At 43.0% G+C, this 19,240-nt stretch overlaps 1 protein-coding gene across 1 annotated transcript; it reads right to left on the bottom strand.

The window, feature by feature from the left end:
- Positions 1-1,168: 1,168 nt before the first annotated feature.
- Positions 1,169-18,695, bottom strand: LOC105475211 (CD180 molecule). Its single transcript, XM_011730293.3, has 3 exons — positions 18,364-18,695; positions 5,984-6,150; positions 1,169-4,701 (listed from the first exon to the last, which is right to left on the bottom strand). The coding sequence occupies exons 1-3, from the start codon at positions 18,451-18,453 to the stop codon at positions 2,973-2,975; spliced, it is 1,986 nt and encodes a 661-aa protein (XP_011728595.1). The 5' UTR covers positions 18,454-18,695; the 3' UTR covers positions 1,169-2,972.
- Between the last annotated feature and the right edge of the window lie 545 nt (positions 18,696-19,240).

Raw genomic sequence — 19,240 nt, 5'->3', positions numbered from 1 at the left:
CCAGTCAGCTTTTATGGACTTCGATGCTATTTGCTTCAGTACCCTTTGAAATGCAGGGTCAGCTCACTGAGCTACATCATGCAATAATAACACATTTTTATAGGAGTAGCTTGTCAGAGCAGCAACAACATGCAATACATAAAACCAATAAACACACCGTGTTACAGATTCTATCCTAGTAAACAGGATAAAGCAATAAAATTGACAGCAGCCATCAAAAAGCTCCCTTTCTGACTTTGTGGGGGTGAATTTACTGTTGCTTAAAACAGAGCAGCTGTCACAAAGCCTTAGATCAGTTATGGAGCAGCAAGCTGCATCGCATGGAAGGGAGCGGGCCTGAGAAGGGAAAGCAGGATGGGCAATTATGCTTTGCTAAGGCTTGGGCCCCTTCACTGTTAGTGTGATGCAATTCACATCAGAGATTTTCTACAGAATGGTTTCATTTTTCCAAGTTACATATTAAATATTATGGAGGACAGTATGTCTATGGGTTGGTAAATCAGCAATTAGTATTTCCCATCTGCAGCTTAAATCCCTAAGGCAAGAAAGGGCTTACCTATGACAGAATATGCAGGGACTCAATGGGTTGGTGCTATCTAAGACTGGATTCTTAGAGTGTGGACCTTCCACATTTTACATGGAATCATTTGACTGGGAACCCAGAGCCAAACTTAGTCCAACAGCATCTCAGAATCTGGTGGTGAGGCCTGGGAATCCATTTTGTAAAAACTTCCCTTTGAGATGCCAGTGAAAAACATGTGGGAGGCCCAGGAAACTGTGGCGAGGTCAGGAGCTAAAAGTCAGCGGCATGGGCATGGTGACAGAACTAGGAGCTAATAAAGGCTCAGGGATCAGCATATATTAAAAACATATTGAGTCTTGGCTGGGCACGATGGCTCACACCTGTAATCCCAGCGCTTTGGGAGGCCAAGGCGGGCAGATCACTTGAGGTCAGGAGTTTAAGACTAGCCTGACCAACATGGTGAAACCCCATCTCTACTAAAAATACAAAAATTAGCCAGGTGTGGTGGTGGGCGCCTGTAATTCCAGCTACTCGGGAGGCTAAGGCAGGAGAATCGCTGGAACCTGGGAGGCGGAGGTTAGAGTGATATATATATATATATATATATATATATATATATATATAGAGAGAGAGAGAGAGAGAGAGAGAGAGAGAGAGAGAGAGAGAGAGAGAGAGAAAGACTCATTACTATGTCCCCGGCATGTTCTAGGGTATCCTTGGGCAAAGACCCTCTCATAGAGCTTGTATTTGGGAGAAACAAGACAGGACAGACTAATTAAAACAAATGAAGAAGATAATTCCAAATACGGATAAGCATTATAAAGATAATAAAACCAGGTGAGGCATAGAGGTTACTTTGGATTAGCTAGGTCAGAGAAGAACTCCCTGAGAGGAGAAAATATTAGCACTAAAATCTCAAGGAGATGAAGAAACAAGCCATTTGGAGGTCAATGGCAGCGTCTTCCAGGCAAAGGAAAGAGCAAGTGTGAAGGCCTGAAATCCCTGAGCCGGGAAGAGGTTCACCCACTGCTATTCCCTGCCTTTCCTGCTTTTCCTGGGGGTGAAAAGACAAAAAGGATGACCCCCAAGTTTCCACTCTGTTATGATGTCCCACTAGTATGCCCTCAACTTAAGGGCTAATATATTCTGATTGGTTTGATACATTTTTACTTTGTTAGCCTACCAGAATTTTATAACTACAAGTTACCATCTCTATCTCTACCCTAAAACTGGTTATGGAACAGAATCCAGGCCTTGTTAACGCACCACTTGAGTCCAGGAGCTCCCGCCCAGCTTGTCTGGCAATCAACTTCAGAAGATAGAGGCCTGCGTGAGTATGGCCCTTTAGGTCTAAGTCATGACATTGCTCTTTGTCTATCTGCATTCAGTGGTCCAGGCCGCTGTCCATTGCTGATATGACCTTTACTGACATCCCCAGCCTCAACAGAAACCACTTCTCACTCATCCAGCTTTACTGTGTTCCCAACAGCTAGCATGCAGGGCTGTCTTCTTCCTCATTTTCATGTAAATATGCTATTTCAAATGCTCTCCAAAACAAATAGGCTTTTAAGGGCTAGTCTGAGAACCAAACCACTATTTATTTCACAGATCTTCTGGGAAAGAGGCTTCTAAGAACCAGATGAGAAGAGCATTTTGGATCACAGCCCACCTGCAAGTTAGGATCTGTAACGTAAGAGCCAGAACACCAGATAGGCAGAGAGAGCCTGCCTGGTTTCTGAACTGAGTGAGACAAACATGGAAGAAATTCTAAAGCTTGGGGATGGGTTCTTTTCTTTATAGCCATTCACACCCTAGGGGCATTACAGAGACCTTAAGGATTAAGAAGATTAATGGAGTCTATTTGATACCAAGTTTCATTTCTCAGCCTTTTCTGTTAAATTCATTATGCTTTTCTTTTTTCATTTAAAATAAGCATTGAGACTTTGTCCCCAACTAAGTTTCCCAAATGGCTACATGACTGAGAACCCAGACCCAAGCACAATGCTGTGGCTGGGGTGGGTAGCGGGCTGGCTTCAGTTCTGCCAAATTGTGGGGGCTGATGATCTCCTTTCAGGGGAGGGGTGTGGGGTGCTGGGAGGGATGTCGGTGAGTAGAAGGGGAACGGCCTCCCTGTGGGTGACTCTGGAGCTGGCAGTCCTTGCCCAGCCCCTCCCGCTGCTTCCTCCCACTCTTCCACATGCGGAAAGGGTTCTGTGCCTCTCACAGCAGCATCTGGCCCTCTGGCCTGAGTCGGTTCGGTGTACTTGCCTAGAAGGTTATTTAGCTCTGGAACTCACAGGAGTAAGAAGCTCAGAAAAGCACAGTGAGTCCCTGCCCAGCTCCAGGACCAATCTGAAAATTCTGGTCTGGTCACCAGCAGATGACAGTTCCTTCGCTTACAGCAATTTTGCTAAGCACATTTATTTGCTTTCTCTGGAAACCTTCAGCACTAAATGTGTCGGTATTTACACCTGAGAAGGTTTTTAACTGCAAAAAAGAGCAGAATGGTGAACAATAATAAAAATACTGTGAGAAAGAAAACGCCTATGGCTGTAATCCCACAGGACAGCTTGACATCGGATAGCTTAACTCCCCTTAGAGACGGCGGGTTTGCACACGTGGTCTCCTCCGAGCCTTCAAGTTTGTGCAGGTTTTCTTTGTACCATGTTAAGAAATGAATATTCGAGCAAGTGCAGTCCAGGGGATTGTGACTGAAATTAATGGTGCTCTGCTGGGACAAGATGGGGAGGAGATGGGGTGGGATGATGTTAATGCTGTTGGCGGCCAGATTGAGGTAAATTCCCTTAAAATGACTAACAGAAGCAATGCTGTCACATGTCAGGCTGTTGTGGCTTAAGTCTACATGGCTCATTTTTCCCAAGCCGTGGAATGCTTGCTGGTCTATAGAGAGGAGACCACAGGAGGATAAAATCAGAATCTCCAAGCTGCCCACGGTCTGAAGTAGGTTGGTCTTCATGATAGTCCCATCTTGAAAGTGATTGCCTTTCAAGTTGAGATGCCGGAGATCTGGTAGGCCTGCTAGAAGATGCTGATTGCTGGTATCAAGGAAGCAGTAAGTGAGATTCAGAACCTGCAGGAAATGGAGGTTTTGGAAGGGACTTTGTGGAGCATTAATGTGTAAGCGGGTAAACGCCAAATCCAGGAGTTCTAGCCGAGGACATTCTTTGAATGCCTGACTCTGGAGACCAAGAAGCTCATTGTGGCTCAGGTTTAAGGTTTGCAAGTGGGACAGGTTTCTGAGTTGCAGATTGCAGCAGTCAGAAGCCTCTATGTCATTATGGCTTAAATCAAGTGTCTGAAGGTTTCCTAGTTTCTCCAAACAGCCAACACCAAGGTGAAGTTTCTTCACGTTGCCTCTGACGTAGAGGTGTGTAAGGGAGGGGAAATTGGCAGCACTGATTTGACACAATTGGTCAAAATGATTTACACTAAGAACTAATTTCTTGAGCAAGTTCAGACCCTTAATCCCAGAGGGTAACCCTGCCAAGTGAGTTGCTGTCAGATCCAATTCCTGGATTTGGGTGAAGCACTGAAATGTGGTGGATGAGAAGTCAGAGAAGTGGTGTTTCTGCAGGTTGAGGCTCTCAACAGACATTTCACAGAGTCCCTTGAGCATGGCTGAACTAATGTCTTCGTCATCAATGTCCTCAAATGTTCCTAGCCAGAGAGACTGAGTAGTAGAGTTCTGCAGACCATTGAATATAACAGACAAATTTAGAGTCCCTCCAAAGTTCAAACTTTGGAAGACTATTGAACCAAAAGCCCCAAGCTCAATACCTTTAACATCATTGCCATTGAAGTTCAGGCTTAAGTTGGTGGCCTGCTCCAGAGACCTCATGTCTTCTCTAGAGAGGTAGTGTATAGCATTATTCTGAAAATCCAGTACTTTCAGATTCCGTGCTGGGAAGTCTTTGGGGAACTTAATGGAGGAAATATGGTTGCTTCCAAGATACAAGCTTTCCAAGTTTTCCAGATTGTGCACTGGAATAAACTCGAGATTGGATATTCCCGTTTGGATTAAGAAAAGATGCTTCAGTGACTTGGGCCCATTAAGCGATGTTTCTGCCATGAATATCAAGGGATTTCCAGTTAACACAAGTGTGTTCAATTGATGATGGCTTTGAAAAGTGTCTTCATGTATCCAATTAATCTGGCACCTTGAAAAGATAATTGTATTTAACAATAATTCATTTGCAAAAAGGAAAAATAAAAACCTATACAGTGACACACATTAACAAAGTCATCTTTTGTATCATTCAAAATCAAACATAAGAACTTTCTTCAGTATCAACAGATGGCCTATTGAAGGAATTAATGAGTAGCCTCACTTCTGAACACTCCAATCTAGATTTTTTTCCGGGTATCTCACCCCTTAGATTGAACCCTCAGAGGTTTGTGCCTGTATTCTAATGAACCACACATCATTTGATTGTGGGCAAAAATCAAACTATTATTTACTGTTTTAAGTAATACAAAATATGTCATGTAGAATGCATAATAGATAATATATACTATAAATACGTGTATATATATATATATATACACACACAAAAATCTGTGTCATCCCGGGCAAGTTACAACTTTTCTCAACCTCTGTATTTTCATCTGAGAAAACCATCCTGGTATTGCACCTAAAAATACTGGATTACACACACACACACACACACACAGATGGTCTCCTCCTCTAACCATAAGTTGGATGATAATATGCACCATGGAACCTCACAGTGCTGGTTTTAAAGATGAAGCGGTACTATGGATGTGGACATTCTGTCCACAGAAGCTGAAGTTGAAGGACAAAATAGAAGAAGCAGAACTGCCACAAGGGGTGCAGACTGAAGGTCCACACAGAGCCTGTCCCCTCTTTCTTACACACACACACACACACACACACACACACACACACACACACAGAGTACAGTCCTTTCATTTTCTTCCCTTATTTTCTTGTAATACTTCTGTCTACTGGTTCTCAAACACTGGCTCAGCATGTGGAATCCCAATTCCACCACTATAACAAAATAATGGAACTCATTTTCCAATTTCTTGGGGCAGGGGGGAAGTAGATGGTGTGCTTTTCTCCTAGAAATTTTTCTTAAATGTCATTACCCAAAAATAAACTATGCCAAAATTCAGCATAGTTTGGCATCTGATTTAATATAAGATTATTTTCATTTTTGCTATCAGTATTCTTTAGAACTGCTCAAACAGTACTGTTGTTGCAACTAGTTTGAGAGCAATCCACTTTCCTCTCCATTGGTTGATGTTTATTTAAATTACATTTCACCCACACAGAAGTATTTCATAGGGAGGTATAAACATGTAGTATAAGCAGATTGTCCCTGGGCCTCCAAAAAAGGTCCTGCAAATAAATTGAGCACATAGTGTACTTTAACTTAGGTAAAATATCAAAAGCACACATACAACTTAGATACATACCTAGTTAAATCCAAAAAGGTAAGATTCATGAGTCTGCTGAAGGTTCCATTGTGAATTGTAGGCAAAAAATTAAAGCTGAATTCCAAAAATTCTGTTGTGTTTGGTAGAGTGTCAGGGATTTCACTGAGACCTAAATTTTCACAGTTATATGTTTTGTTGGCTTCTTTCTGATTGGAGAAACAAAGTAAATTAATATTCGACTTAATAATTTGATTGACTATCTAGCAAAATTATATATGTTTTACCTTCCGAGCAGCAATCGTACTTCTAGTAATCTTTACCAAATATACACTTGCCAAAAACAAGATGATGAATGCACATTATTAACTGTAGTAATTGTTTTGTAATAGCGAGATTGACAATAACCAGACTGTTCATCAATATAGGACTACTTGAACAAAACATGGTACATTCACAAAATGGAATCCTTTAAAACTGAAAAAAAAAACAAAACTCCATATATTGATATGGAGTGATACCCAGGCTATATTTCAAGGTGAAAAAAGCAAACTGCAGAACAATATATATAGTGTATATAGTATACAGTATGTAGTATAATGTACAGAGTATGCCTTTTGTGTAAGAAAGGTATGTGTGAATTTTCTGATATTTGTTAAAACAAACCATGCAAAAAAACCCAACGACTGATTGCCTTTAAGAAGAGGGAAGAGACCAGACAGAAGAGCAGGGATAGATGTGAGACTTCTCTGAATGCACTTTGTTTTACAGTTTTGATTTGGTTGAATGGAAATGTTTAATTTCAGTTTGAAACAAACAAATCAACCTTAGATAAGTATCACCAAAATGAGACAATCAAACATTACATACTTTCGGATGTGAGACAATGTGAGGTACGCAGCATTGTCTATGAAGTATTCTTGCCAAGAAAAAAATTAAACTTGAAACTCATTAAGATTTTAGGTTTAACTTCACATCTCAAAGTGATATGTTGGGTTTAAGTGGGACATTCTATAGAACAACTGACTTTGTTTTCTCTCTCTCTCTCTCTCTCTCTGTGTGTGTGTGTGTGTGTGTGTGTGTGAGAGAGAGAGAGAGAGAGAGAGAGAGAGAATGAGAGAGGAGATAGTGCTTGTTAAAAGACACAGAGATATAAAATTTACTTAAGAGACATAACCATCAAATAATAGAGTAGCCCTCATTTAGAACCTGATCCAAATAAAGCAGTTCAAAAAGGCATTTTATAGACTGTTAGGGAACTTTGAATGAGGACAGAATTCAATGATATTAAGGAATTCTGGATTTTGTTAATGACAGTGGACTTGTGGTTATGTAAAATAAATGTTCTTAGTCTTTTGAGATGCATATTTAAATATTTAGGAGTAAAACGGCATGATGTTGGAATTGGCTTTACAATACTCTGGCAAAAAAGGATGAGAGGAATGTAGAGATGAAGTGAGTAGGCCAAATGCTTATGATTGTTGCATTTTTAGGTTCTTTGTTACTATTTTTGTATATGCTTAACATGTTTTCTTAACTCAATGCTTAAAAAAACTAGCAGGGTGGCATAGACCTGAGGCCTTGCAATCTTGAAATATGAATTAATTTTAGATCTCTGGATTTGTAGGCTGCTGATACCAGACGGTAGGCTTTTGGGCACGACCCTATACATAAGTTCCTACACATGAGGTTGTTCCTCATCCTGTGCCCCAGGGTAGTCATGGATTCTGAAGCCTGCCAATCATGTCCTAACACAAGTTATGTGTTGAACTAAGTAGGTAAAAAATGGGAAGTGGTTGTTTAGAAGCCTGTAGAACTGTGGGGTCATTATTTATCTGGCTAATGCTTTAAGACGAAGGGTAGTAGGGCAAATAGAAAGGTCTGACAGGGCAGGTATGAAAGTCTGATGGAGTATATTTTGCCTGTGGAGTATCCTTGGAAAGATATAAATGATCTCTAGGGAAAGTTCCTGTTATGCTTTGAATATGTCCTTCAAAGTTCATGTGTCAAAAACTCAATTGCCATTGTAATACTAAGAGGTGAGGCCTTTGGGAGGTGATTGGATCATGAAGTTTCCACACTCATGAATGAATTAATGCTATTATTGCAGAGTGGGTTAGTTATCACGGGACTGGACTCCTGATAAAGGGAGTAAGTTATTGGGAGGCCAAGGCGGGCAGATCACAAGGTCAGGAGTTCGAGACCATCCTGGCCAACATGCTGAAACCCGTCTCTACCAAAAACACAAAAATTAGCTGGGCATGGTGGCGCATGCCTGTAATCCCAGTTACTCGGGAGGCTGAGGCAGGAAAATCACTTGAACCAGGGAGTTGGAGGTTGCAGTGAGCCAAGATCGCGCCACTGCACTCCAGCCTGGCTGCAAAGTGAGACTTCGTCTCAAAAAAAAAGGAGGTGGGGGGGTAAGTTAGGCCTCCATTTGCTCTGTCCACATGCTTGCTTTCACCTTCCTCCATAGAATCATGCAGCACGAAGGCCCTCACCAGATACCAGAGCCAGGATCTTGGGCTTCCCAGCTCCCAGCTATGAGAAATAAATTACTTTTCTATACAAATTACCCAGGCTGTGCCATTCTGTGATAGCAGCAGGAAACCGACTAAGACAGTGACCTTGGGGGCACAAGAACAAGGACATCCCAGGACCTTGGGCCAGCTCTCAGATCATCTCAGGCTCCAGGTGAGTTAATCCAACCTTCCAGCCCCTGCCTTTCCCTGACACATAGTGGCTCACTAGAAGCCCCACTGAGACTTCCCTGGCCTGGAAAAGATCTACTCTGGTACGGACTCCAGATCAGTGGCTTTTCTCATGCTGAGTTACAAACAGATCTGCTTAGTGGGAAACAGAACTGCACACATCCTGCTTTGCTCTGAAGCAGGAGGCTCTTGAGATGTCACCATTATAACCTCATTTTCTTTCATTCCAATTTCTGTTTAGTGATGCACTTTTTTGTAGCCACAGAACATGCTCATCACAGAAAGTCACCAGTTGTCTTCGATATTGTGACAACATTATGACTGTCACTGATGAAAATGCTTTATTTATATGTCCTTGTAATTTATTCTTCGTTTTATAGACCGAAAGTCCTCCAGGCACTGCCACAAATCCACATAATGTCCTTGAAATGCACACTTTGCATTTAAAACTTAGATTTAGCTGACTGGTGGGGAAAAAAACCACGTGTTGCCAGACCTATCCTCGGTGCCCATGAATATGGACGACCCAGAGAGAATATGCATGTGCAGCTGCTGCCCCAATAGTTGCAAAGGTGCTGATCAGCTTAGAGGAGACATTTTTCTTTTCTGGTCTCCTTTGGCATAACTCATGTCACATACGGTTGGAGAAAAGGGACTTCCTCAGTTTGTCTCACTCTATTCTGGCCCTACAGCAAAAGGCTCAATGCTGTCATTTCCCTCCTTCTCCTGAATATGTAAGTGCCCATGATACCTAAATTATTCTGTGCCTCAGCCTTTTGTGTGCTTTACTAAGCACTTTACTGCACTAATGTGATGCAGAAGATTGAGAATCCAGGAGGAGTTCTACTAAACCAGTGGCCTGAGTGAGCTCCTTGAAAATAGAAAGCAGGTAAATGAAGCAGCTTGGTTTCAATCCAGTGAAAAACTGATAATGAGTGGACGACGCTACCAAGAGGATCAAGAAGGCCACCATGAGCCTGTGCCATAATATTGAATCATCTCTGATTAGGTGGAAATGGCAATAGATCCTGTGCCTTTGATTTTTAGGAGAAAGAGGCAAGTGACAAGAAATACAACTGATACGAGAATTTAGAAACCAAACACATTTTAGAGAATGTCTAGGGCTCAGCATACACGTAGCCCTTCCCTTATAGCTTTTATAATCACAATTGTATCATCCAAATGGCCACGATGATAGAGGCACCAAAGCACCACATGCTCTGGAATTATCTAGGAAGCATTAGATTGTTTTCAGACTATTGTAAGACAGAAAGTACACACACATGCATACACACACACACACTATTATTCACATTCTTTTTGATTGAGAGTACACTACTGCTATCATGACCCTTAAACCCTAAACACCAAGGTTTATATATCCTAAAATCAAGGATATTATATGACTACAGTGCCATTATGAAATTCAGGATATTTAACATTGATACAATGTTATTATCCAACGTATTGTCTATATCCAAATTTTGACAATTGTCCCATTATTATTCTTTACAGTAATATTTGTTTTTCCAATCCAGGATCACACATTGCATTTAGTTGTTGTATCTCCTTAGACTCCTTTAATCTGAGACAGTTCCTCAGCCTTTGTCTTTCATGACATGAATGCCTTTTGAAGAATGCAGGCTCATATTTTACAGAATGTCCCAGTTATAGGTTTGTATGTTCCTCATGATTTGACCCTGGTTGTACATTTTTGGTAGAAATATTGCATTAGTAAGGGTGTGTCATTCTCCCTATCAATGTTCAAATGAAACTTTTTGAGCATGAGTTCTGATAGCCAGGGTCCCAGAACAGTAGAATGGTAATGCAACAGAGAGTCAAAGGACAAGATGCAGAGAAGGAACACTGGGCCCCAGCAGACAGCATGGCCACCGCCAGGACCATGTGCTTCTGTTACTTTTTCTGGGCAGACACCCACTACCATTGCAGTTTCTCTGATCTCCACATGACCATTTCCTATAAATCCAGCCTTTTCTTCCTAGAGAAGTCTAGAAATGTGGTCAATTTCCAAAGTCCCTTTCTCACCTCTCTGCTTCTGCTGGCTCCACTGCAGAAGGGACTTCTTGATGTGAATTCACACAGTGAGCAGAGCTCTGGCAAGGCCACGTGGTATTCATGACAATTGCCTCATGTCCATCACTATTCTAAGTCAAGGGGCATTCGCTTGGGACCCACTGTGCACTGGGACCTGTGTCATCTGCTTTGTCTCGAGCTCTGTCTCAGAGCTGTGCTCCCAGAGCTACATCAGTATTTGCAATCCCTTTTCCCGCTAGGTATTCATTTGCATTTTTTCAATCAGGCTCTTATTTTCCTCCCTTCTGCTGTATATCTAACTCCGTCTCATCCCGCTGTATTTTCTTTCCTTGCAAGTGTTGAAACATTTTCTAATTTGGAACTCTTTGAATTTCACTCAAGTGTTTATTCTCACCTTTTCGAATTTCTCATCTGCACTTGACACACACAGCAGCCAGCCTCCCATGCATGAGAAGTCTGGGACATTGACCTCTAACCCTTCCTCATTAATCATGCCTCCATCCAAGACAGAGCAATTGACTGAGTCAAATCCCAGAGCAACAATTACCTTCTGAAAACAAAACAAACACTCCCTAGAGAGCACATCCCTATAACTTCGTTGTCAATCTCATTCCTCCAGGCAAAGGGCATTCCAGTTGCATACACTTTATTTCCTGTTTGTAAAGTCAGACTGCTTGGGTTCAAATCCTAGCTCTCAACCACCAAGCTGTGTTATCTGAGCCTCCCTTTTCCTCAACTGTAGATTGAGGTTAGGAACTTCACCTTGCAAGTTTACTGTGAGGATTAATGCGATAATGTGTGCCAGCACTAAACAAGAAGTTAGTGTTTAACTGGATCATCACAACCTCACATCACTATCGAAAGCTATTGGGAACCCCTTGTGTCTATGAACTTGGAGTTCCTTTCAAAAAAGAGCTCTGCAAAACAGTCCCCATCCCACACCTAGGGACTGAAGGGCTCACGTCTATCACAGTTTTGAGGGAAAAGGATGGCCAAGCTGAGCTCACTTGAAAAGGGGAGGCATGCCCGCATTCTCAAGTAAATATTTCAAGAGTGCATCTAAAATGATACCACAATCCAAATCACAGAACACTGAATTCTAGCTGCTCTTTGCATAGTTATCAGCTTCCAAAGACTTGATATGGGTCCTAATATTTTTGTTTAAGTCACACATATACAGGGACACAAACATTCAGAGAGAGAGACAGAGAGAGAAAACATGTAGCATTTGACAATGGAATAATCTATGTAGACTATAGGTGTTCATTGTAATAGTCTTAGAACTTGTAGGTAGGTTTGGATATTTTTCCAAACAAAAAGTTTTTTTTAAAAATTAATCTTGACTCCTACTTGTATGCAAAAAACAAAAACAATTTTGATAGATCTAAATGTGAAACCTAGAAATAGAAAATAAATACAAAACAATAAAGCTTCTAGAAGAAACATGGGATAATATCACAGTCTTAAGGTAGGCAAAGATTTCTTAAACAGGACAGAAATGTACTGAAAATACAGGAAAAATAATAAGTCGAGGTATATTAAAAATAAGAACTTTGGGGCTGGGTGCAGTGGCTCATACCTGTAATCCCAGCTCTTTGAGAGGTCGAGGCAGGCGGATCAGGAGGTCAGGAGATTGAGATCATCCTGGCTAACATAGTGAAACCCCATCTCTACTAAAAATACAAAAAATTAGCCAGGCATGGTGGAGGGTGCCTGAAGTCCCAGCTACTCGGGAGGCTGAGGCAGGAGAATGGCGTGACCCTGGGAGGCGGAGCTTGCAGTGAGCTGAGATTGTGCCATTGCACTCCAGCCTGGGCGACAGAGTGAGACTCCATCTCAAAAAAAAAAAAAAAAAGCTTTGGTTCAGCAAATGATACCATTAGGAGAGTGGAAAGGCAAGCCACAGAGTGGGAGAAGGTATTTGCAATCTGATGGAGGACTTATATCTACATTACATAAAGAACTCCTACAAATGAATAAAAAAGAGGCAACCCATGTGAAAATGGGCAAAACACTTCAACAGGCATTTCACACACATAAAAAAGAATATGCAAATGACTGATTAATTGAACAATTTAATTTTTCACCAGGAAAATAAAAATTAACTCCTAGTGAAGTACCAATACCCACCCATCAGCATTGCTAACATTTTAAAAACAAACAATACAAAATTTTAGTGAGGCTGTGGAGCAGTTAGAACTTATGCACATTGCCACAGAGTATAAACTGATAGTAACACTTTGCAAAACTGGCAATATCTATTAAAGTTTGAACATAATGTTTACCCATGATCAAATGATCCTAGGTATACACCTAATAAACATTTGTACATCTGTTTACTAAAGACATAGACAAGAATGTCCAAAGCAGCATCATTCATAATAGCCAAAAAATTGGAATCAATGCAAATGTCCATTAACAGCAGAATGGATAAATAAATGGTGGCTCACTAATACAACAGAGTAACATTAAGCAATAAAAATGAACAAATGATTGCTGCACACACCAATAAGTCTCACAAATTTAATGTTGAGCAAAAAAAAGGCAGACACAAAAGAGTACACACTGTATGGTCCCATGCACATAAAGTTTAAGACCAGGCAAAACCAGTTCCTGGTGATGTAAACTAGAATACCGGATGGTTTCAGGGGTTAGTGCCAGGGAGCAGGCATGAGATGAGGAGGGCTTCTGAGGTGCTGAGAATGTTCTACATCTTGATCTGTGTGCTAGTTACATGGATGTGCTCACGTGGTGAAAACTCGTTTAACTGCACACCTATGACTTGTGAACTTTTCTATATGTATGTTTTACTTCAACAAAAAGTTTATTAAGCTCAAAACAAAGCCAGACAAAAACTAGTTTTAGGCTAGGGCTTATAAACAAGTGTGAACTGAAAGAGCCAGCCAATCCTTCCAACTGAACCCTTTGTTAGGCCTTTCTTGCATTGTTATAAAGAAATACCCAGCATTGGCTGGGAGCTGTGGCTCACGCCTGTAATCCCAGCACTTTGGGAGGCCAAGGCAGGCAGATCACGAGGTCAGGAAATCGAGACCACCCTGGCTGACACAGTGAAACCCCGTCTCTACTAAAACTACAAAAAATTAGCCCAGCGTGGTGGTGGGTGCCTGCAGTTCCAGCTGCTTGAGAGGCTGAGGCAGGAGAATGGCATGAACCCGGGAGGCGGAGCTTGCAGTGAGCCGAGATCGGGCCACTGCACTCCAGCCTGGGCGACAGAGTAAGACTCCGTCTAAAAAAATAAAAAAAATAAAAAATGAAAAAATAAAAATTTAAAAAAGGAAGAAAAAAATACCTGGTACTGCGTAATTTATAAAGAAAACAGGTCTAAATTGGCTCATTGTCTGCAGGCTCTACAGGAAGCACGGTGCTGGTATCTGCTTGGCTTCTGGGGAGGATTTGAGACACAATCAGAGCAGAAGGCGGAGGCGGAGCAGGCACGCTGCATGGTGAAAGCAGGAGAAAGAGAATGACAGGGGAGGTGTCACTCTTTTCAATGACCATATCTCAGGAGAACTCATTACCACCAAGAAAGCACCAAGCTGTGACGGAGCTGCCCCCACACGCCTCCCACCAGGCCCTACCTCCACCACTGGGGATTACAGTTCAACATGAGATCTGGGCAGGGACACAGATCCAAACTATATCAGATCCCAAGTGGCGAACTGGGCCTAAATTTTAAATAGAGCCAAGAAGCCACTTGCTGCCTAGAGGTCACACATGTACTCTGGATTTCTGAAAATTTCCATCTCTGTTTAATTTTGGAACATTCAGATCTCATCTGAACCAACCAATCAGGGCTCAGCTTTATTAACCAGTCAGGACCGAGCTGCACCAACAGATCAGAACTAAGCAAATTTGAATCCTTCCGCTGCATAAATGAATCTGACTGGGAACCTGAGTGGCAAGTTTCTCTCTATGGAAGCCAAGTTCCTCATTTGTTCTATGGAATGCACCATACAAAAGCTACGTGTCAAAGGCCGTGTCTCTCCACTTTTCGAACTGTTCATTGGAATACAGTCTCGTTCCTCAGATTCCTCTTCAGAGAACTTTTGTTCACAGGCTTAATAGGGTAATGGTGGTCACAAGAACATGCAGACGCTGTGTGGTTAACAATGCATGACCTGAAGGGGGAAGAAGAAAAGAGGAAACAAAAGCAGCTGGGAAGGGTGAGTAAAGTTCGGGGTAATTTACGTTTGAAAAAGGGCCAAACCCTTAAGTCAAAGGCAAGAGTTTATTCTTTTAGCCAGCCCTCCTTTTATCCCTTGCCAGCAGCCTGGAAAGTTCCGGACTCTCAGGAATAAGTTCCATGTGTCTTTGCATCCCCCAGCTCCCTCCTTGGTATCCACACAGTAGCAAGAGCTTCCTAAACAGCCTTAGAGTCTTGTTCTTGAGAACTCACACATGATAGATGAAACAAAAGAAAATACAGATCTGATCCTAACTGAATAGTTCACAAGGTCGTTTAAAATCAGACTTCTTTCAGAGGGAGGGCTGCAGGAAGGTTGTTGTATTGGAAGGTTTCAGTTTCATCTGGCTTATCCAAAAAGGAAAGCCTTCGCTGCGGCTTGCAGGCCCTAGAACCCTGAGCACCACTCCTGAGACATGAATAGCACTGAAGGCCCCAGAACAGGAAGCCAAAGGACTCGGGGGCCTCCCCCTGATGCAAGGATTTCAGAGTTAAACGTATAGGTATATAAGAGTGGGGCATTTAAAAGAGCCTGCTTCCCAATGAGCTGAAAATAAATGGTGATGTTATTCTATCGGAGGCTGTTGCCTGGAAGTGATAACCTGTGTTCCTGATCACTGAGGGGATGGTGTCCTCATTCCTACCCACTTGTCATGCCTCCCAAAGGTCTGTATGACATTGACCTGAAACCACCTTTGCAAAATTATGACAGCAGGAGAAATATGACATAGGTGACTCCATCTTTCTTCTAACCTCCAATTTCTCCTTGGTCATTCCTGGGTATAGAACAAGCTGAATTTGGGACAAATTTAGTTTATAGTTTAACCTTAAAGCAAGGATGATAATAACCCTTCCTAAAACAAAAGCACATTTTTAAAGCTAAAGAAAGGTTAGGATTTTTAGAGGGGCTTGAATTTGCCTAAGGCGTTGGCATAGTTACTCCTTACTGTGCAGGAGTCGTGTGGCCAAAGATCACGAGATTTGTGACTTCCCCAATTACTCCTATAGATAACATCACTATTATAGAATCTAAGACTTTTTTTGAGATATCTTTCAGACTAACCCCACCCAGACTTCTGACCCAACCCATCCTGTGGCCTCACCCAGAGGTGGACTCAGAACTGAGGACCGTTTTCCAAAACCTTATGACTTCTTCCCCAACCAGTCAACATTTGCCATTCCTGTGTGCCCTGCCCACCAAACTATCCTTGAAACTCCTAATCTCCAAAACTTTGGAGTGATTGATTTGAGTAATAGCTCTGTCTCCCACCTGGCGTGGCCAGTCTCGCATCAATTAAACTTTCTTTACTTCAGTGCCATAGTCTCAGTGGATTGATTTTGTCTGTGTAGTGGGCAGGAAGAACTCGTCGGCAATTACAGACCTTCCAACCTGAAAGATGAGGGCACAGCCTTCTGGGGCTGATAGAAACGTCTTACTCTTCCCCATCTGTTATGAGCTGGATTTTCTCTCCCCCACCACCAAATTCATGTTGAAATCCTAACCTCCAGGACCTCAGAATGTGACTGTATTTAGAGACATGGCCTTTAAAGAGGTCATTAAGGGAAGCTGAGGTCATGTAGGTGGGCCCTGATCCAATCTGACTGGAGACCTTAAAAGATGAGGAAATTTGGACAAACAAAAAGATACCAGGGACACTCATGCACACAGGAAAGGCCATGAGAGGACAAAGAGAGGAGATGGCCATCTGCATCCCAGGGAGCAAGGGTGCAGAAGAAGCAAACTCCGCCAACACCTTGATCTTGAAATTCCAGCCTCCAGAACTGTGAGATAATCAATTTCTCCTGTTTAAGTCACTCAGTCTATGGTATTCGGGTTTTTTGGTTTGTTTTTGTTTTTTGGTGTATTTGTTTGTTTTGAGACAGAGTCTTGCTCTGTGACTCAGGCTGGAGTGCAGTGGCACAATCACGGCTCACTGCAACCTCTGCCTCCCGGGTTTGAGTGATTCTCCTGCCTCAGCCTCCCAAGTAGTTGGGATTACAGGCATCTGCCACTACGCCCAGCTAATATTTGTATTTTTGGTACAGTGGGGTTTTGCCATGTTGCCCAGGCTGGTCTTGAACTCCCAGTTTCAAGGCATCCACCAACCTTGGCCTCCCAGAGTGCTGGGATTATAGGCGTGAGCCACCACACCCTGCCCAGTCTGTGGCATTTGTTATGACAGCCCGATCTAACCAACATGCACCTTCCCAGCCTTCGTTTCTCGTGGGCATGATGCCTCCTCTTGGCCTGCTGCTAATTCCATCCTAATGCCAGACTAACAAGGCTCTGCTCACCCAGCTCTGAGCCTTACCCCAGCGCTGGCTTTGCTCTGCTCTTCTGATCCTCTGACCTCCTTCTAGTCCTTCCCCAGGGCACCTCCACATCTGGCTACTCCTGGCTCTCTTGTTCTTCTTCTTCTTCTATTTTTTTAGACAGAGTCTCGCTCTGTCGCCCAAGCTGGAGTGCTGTGGCGCGATCTCAGCTCACTGCGAGCCACAGGCGCCCGCCACCACGCCCGGCTAATTTTTTGTGTTTTTAGTAGAGACGGAGTTTCACCGTGTTAGCCAGGATGGTCTTGATCTCTTGACCTCGTGATCCACCCCACTCGGACTCCCAAAGTGCTGGGATTACAGGGCTGAGCCACCACGCCCGACCATGGCTCTTACTCTTCTTTTAACCTCAACCCAGACCAGCAGCTCACCAAGCCACCAAGACTCACGGTCCCTCCTGTATGTAGCCCTTGTCTGACAGACCATGTGGTATTGGACACTTGTGGGGTCAGAGAAAGCAGGAGGAAGTTTGAAGAATCTCAGAGGATGGCAAGAGACGGAGGTCCTTCTCCTTTCTCTCTCACCACCCCCTCCAAGAACTTCCCACAGGTTGATAAATATTGCTGTGGTCCAAAACAGAAGGTGCAATTTGGCTCTATTCTCAGATTTTCCTCCTGTGGGTTAGTAAAACAGATGGAGGGCTGTCCAAGTCGAGGAGAAAGCCAGACTCATTCAGAGTGATCTTTTCAATGCTCAAAAACCTGGCACAGGCCTGTCTTTACTAATTCTCACCCTGAGAGCCAGGAGACCAAAGGACTCATTGGGATAGTGGCCATGTGAGCGTGGGGATGTTAAACCAACAACTCCCCAAGGCTGAGGCAGGTTTAGGGTCTGCTTTGTGCACAGAGACCCTATTAATATCTTATGACTCACTTGGGATTATTTGGGTGGAATTGTTTGAAGAGGAGAAAAATTCTCATTGCTTCCTATTAAGATGCCACCAGATGATCCCCTGGCTGAGTTCTTTGGCACCTTTCTCACAATAATGAAAAAATTATATATATACCTCATTTCCTTTTTAAAGACCCTGGATATTGGGATGCCAAGGTTCAGATTGAACTGCATGCTAACTCTCAAAATTTTCAGTTTAATCTGCATGAAGACAAACAGTTTGGACTCACCTCAATGCACATCTGATCCAAGGAGGTGATGACTTTACAGCCGGCAGAAAACAGCACCACCCAAAAGAAGCAGCTGACGTCAAACGCCATCACAGGACTGGTGCAATCCCAGCTTGGTGGGTTTACCCAACGCTTGGAGCTGAGAAATGGAATCAAACTATGAAGGCCCTGGCAATTTGGCAGCCAGAGAGGTACTCAGAAGGGTGATCTTGGAACAAGAAATGCTGTTGACTGCTCAGCATTCTGTGGCTCTGTGCTGAAAAAAAAAAAGGAAGTCCCTTTTGCATACCACCCATCTTTGCCAAAAATAACTGAGGACCCAGCCCCAGAATGGCCCATTGCATTTCCTGGCACTGAACATGAATCAGTTGTGCAGTCCTTTTGGGCTGATCACACAGACTTTCGTTGTGATGGTTCCAATTGACTTTATGCCAACTTCAAGTATTTGGCCAACTCCAACAGCTTCTGGTCCTTTTCCCCGAGAGAGGCTGTGGAAGCTCTACTCACCAAGGAGGCCACTTTCTCAGTTGTCCTAGGTGAGTGAATAGAAGAGGTGTCAGAGAACATGGAAAGGCAGAGCACTCTGTGGGGGCAGGTTGAAGAAATGAGCCCTTCAGTGGCACCTGCTGACCTGGGAACTGGAGCAGGAGGGAGCAGGCTTGAGAGTATATCTGTTCCTTGAGCCTCAGCTGCTGCCTTGGCCACCTCGTCCATTCCCACCTCTGGTCTTCATATAGGAGGAAGATTACTTCATCTCTTGACCTGGCGGTTCAGACTTGTTGAAGCAGTTGGGGTGAACTCCTCTCTTGTTCCCTCCTAACCTGGTCTGGGGAAGTAGGGGACACTGCCATAGATAGAGCAGCCTGGCTAAAGGAGG

The sequence above is a fragment of the Macaca nemestrina genome, chromosome 6, assembly GCF_043159975.1.
Source record: "Macaca nemestrina isolate mMacNem1 chromosome 6, mMacNem.hap1, whole genome shotgun sequence".
NCBI classification, from domain to species: domain Eukaryota; kingdom Metazoa; phylum Chordata; class Mammalia; order Primates; family Cercopithecidae; genus Macaca; species Macaca nemestrina.
Note: the sequence above shows the minus strand (reverse complement) of the source record. Positions and strands in the feature narration are given on the sequence as shown.

Bases quoted from the DNA above. Each gene is read 5' to 3' on its own strand.
- LOC105475211 (XM_011730293.3), bottom strand. From the start codon at position 18,453: ATGGCGTTTGACGTCAGCTGCTTCTTTTGGGTGGTGCTGTTTTCTGCC. The intron at 6,151-18,363 runs GTGAGTCCAAAC...TTCTCCAATCAG, and splicing joins TGGATCAGATGTGCATTGAG to AAAGAAGCCAACAAAACATA. The intron at 4,702-5,983 runs GTATGTATCTAA...TATCTTTTCAAG, and splicing joins ACCTTTTTGGATTTAACTAG to GTGCCAGATTAATTGGATAC.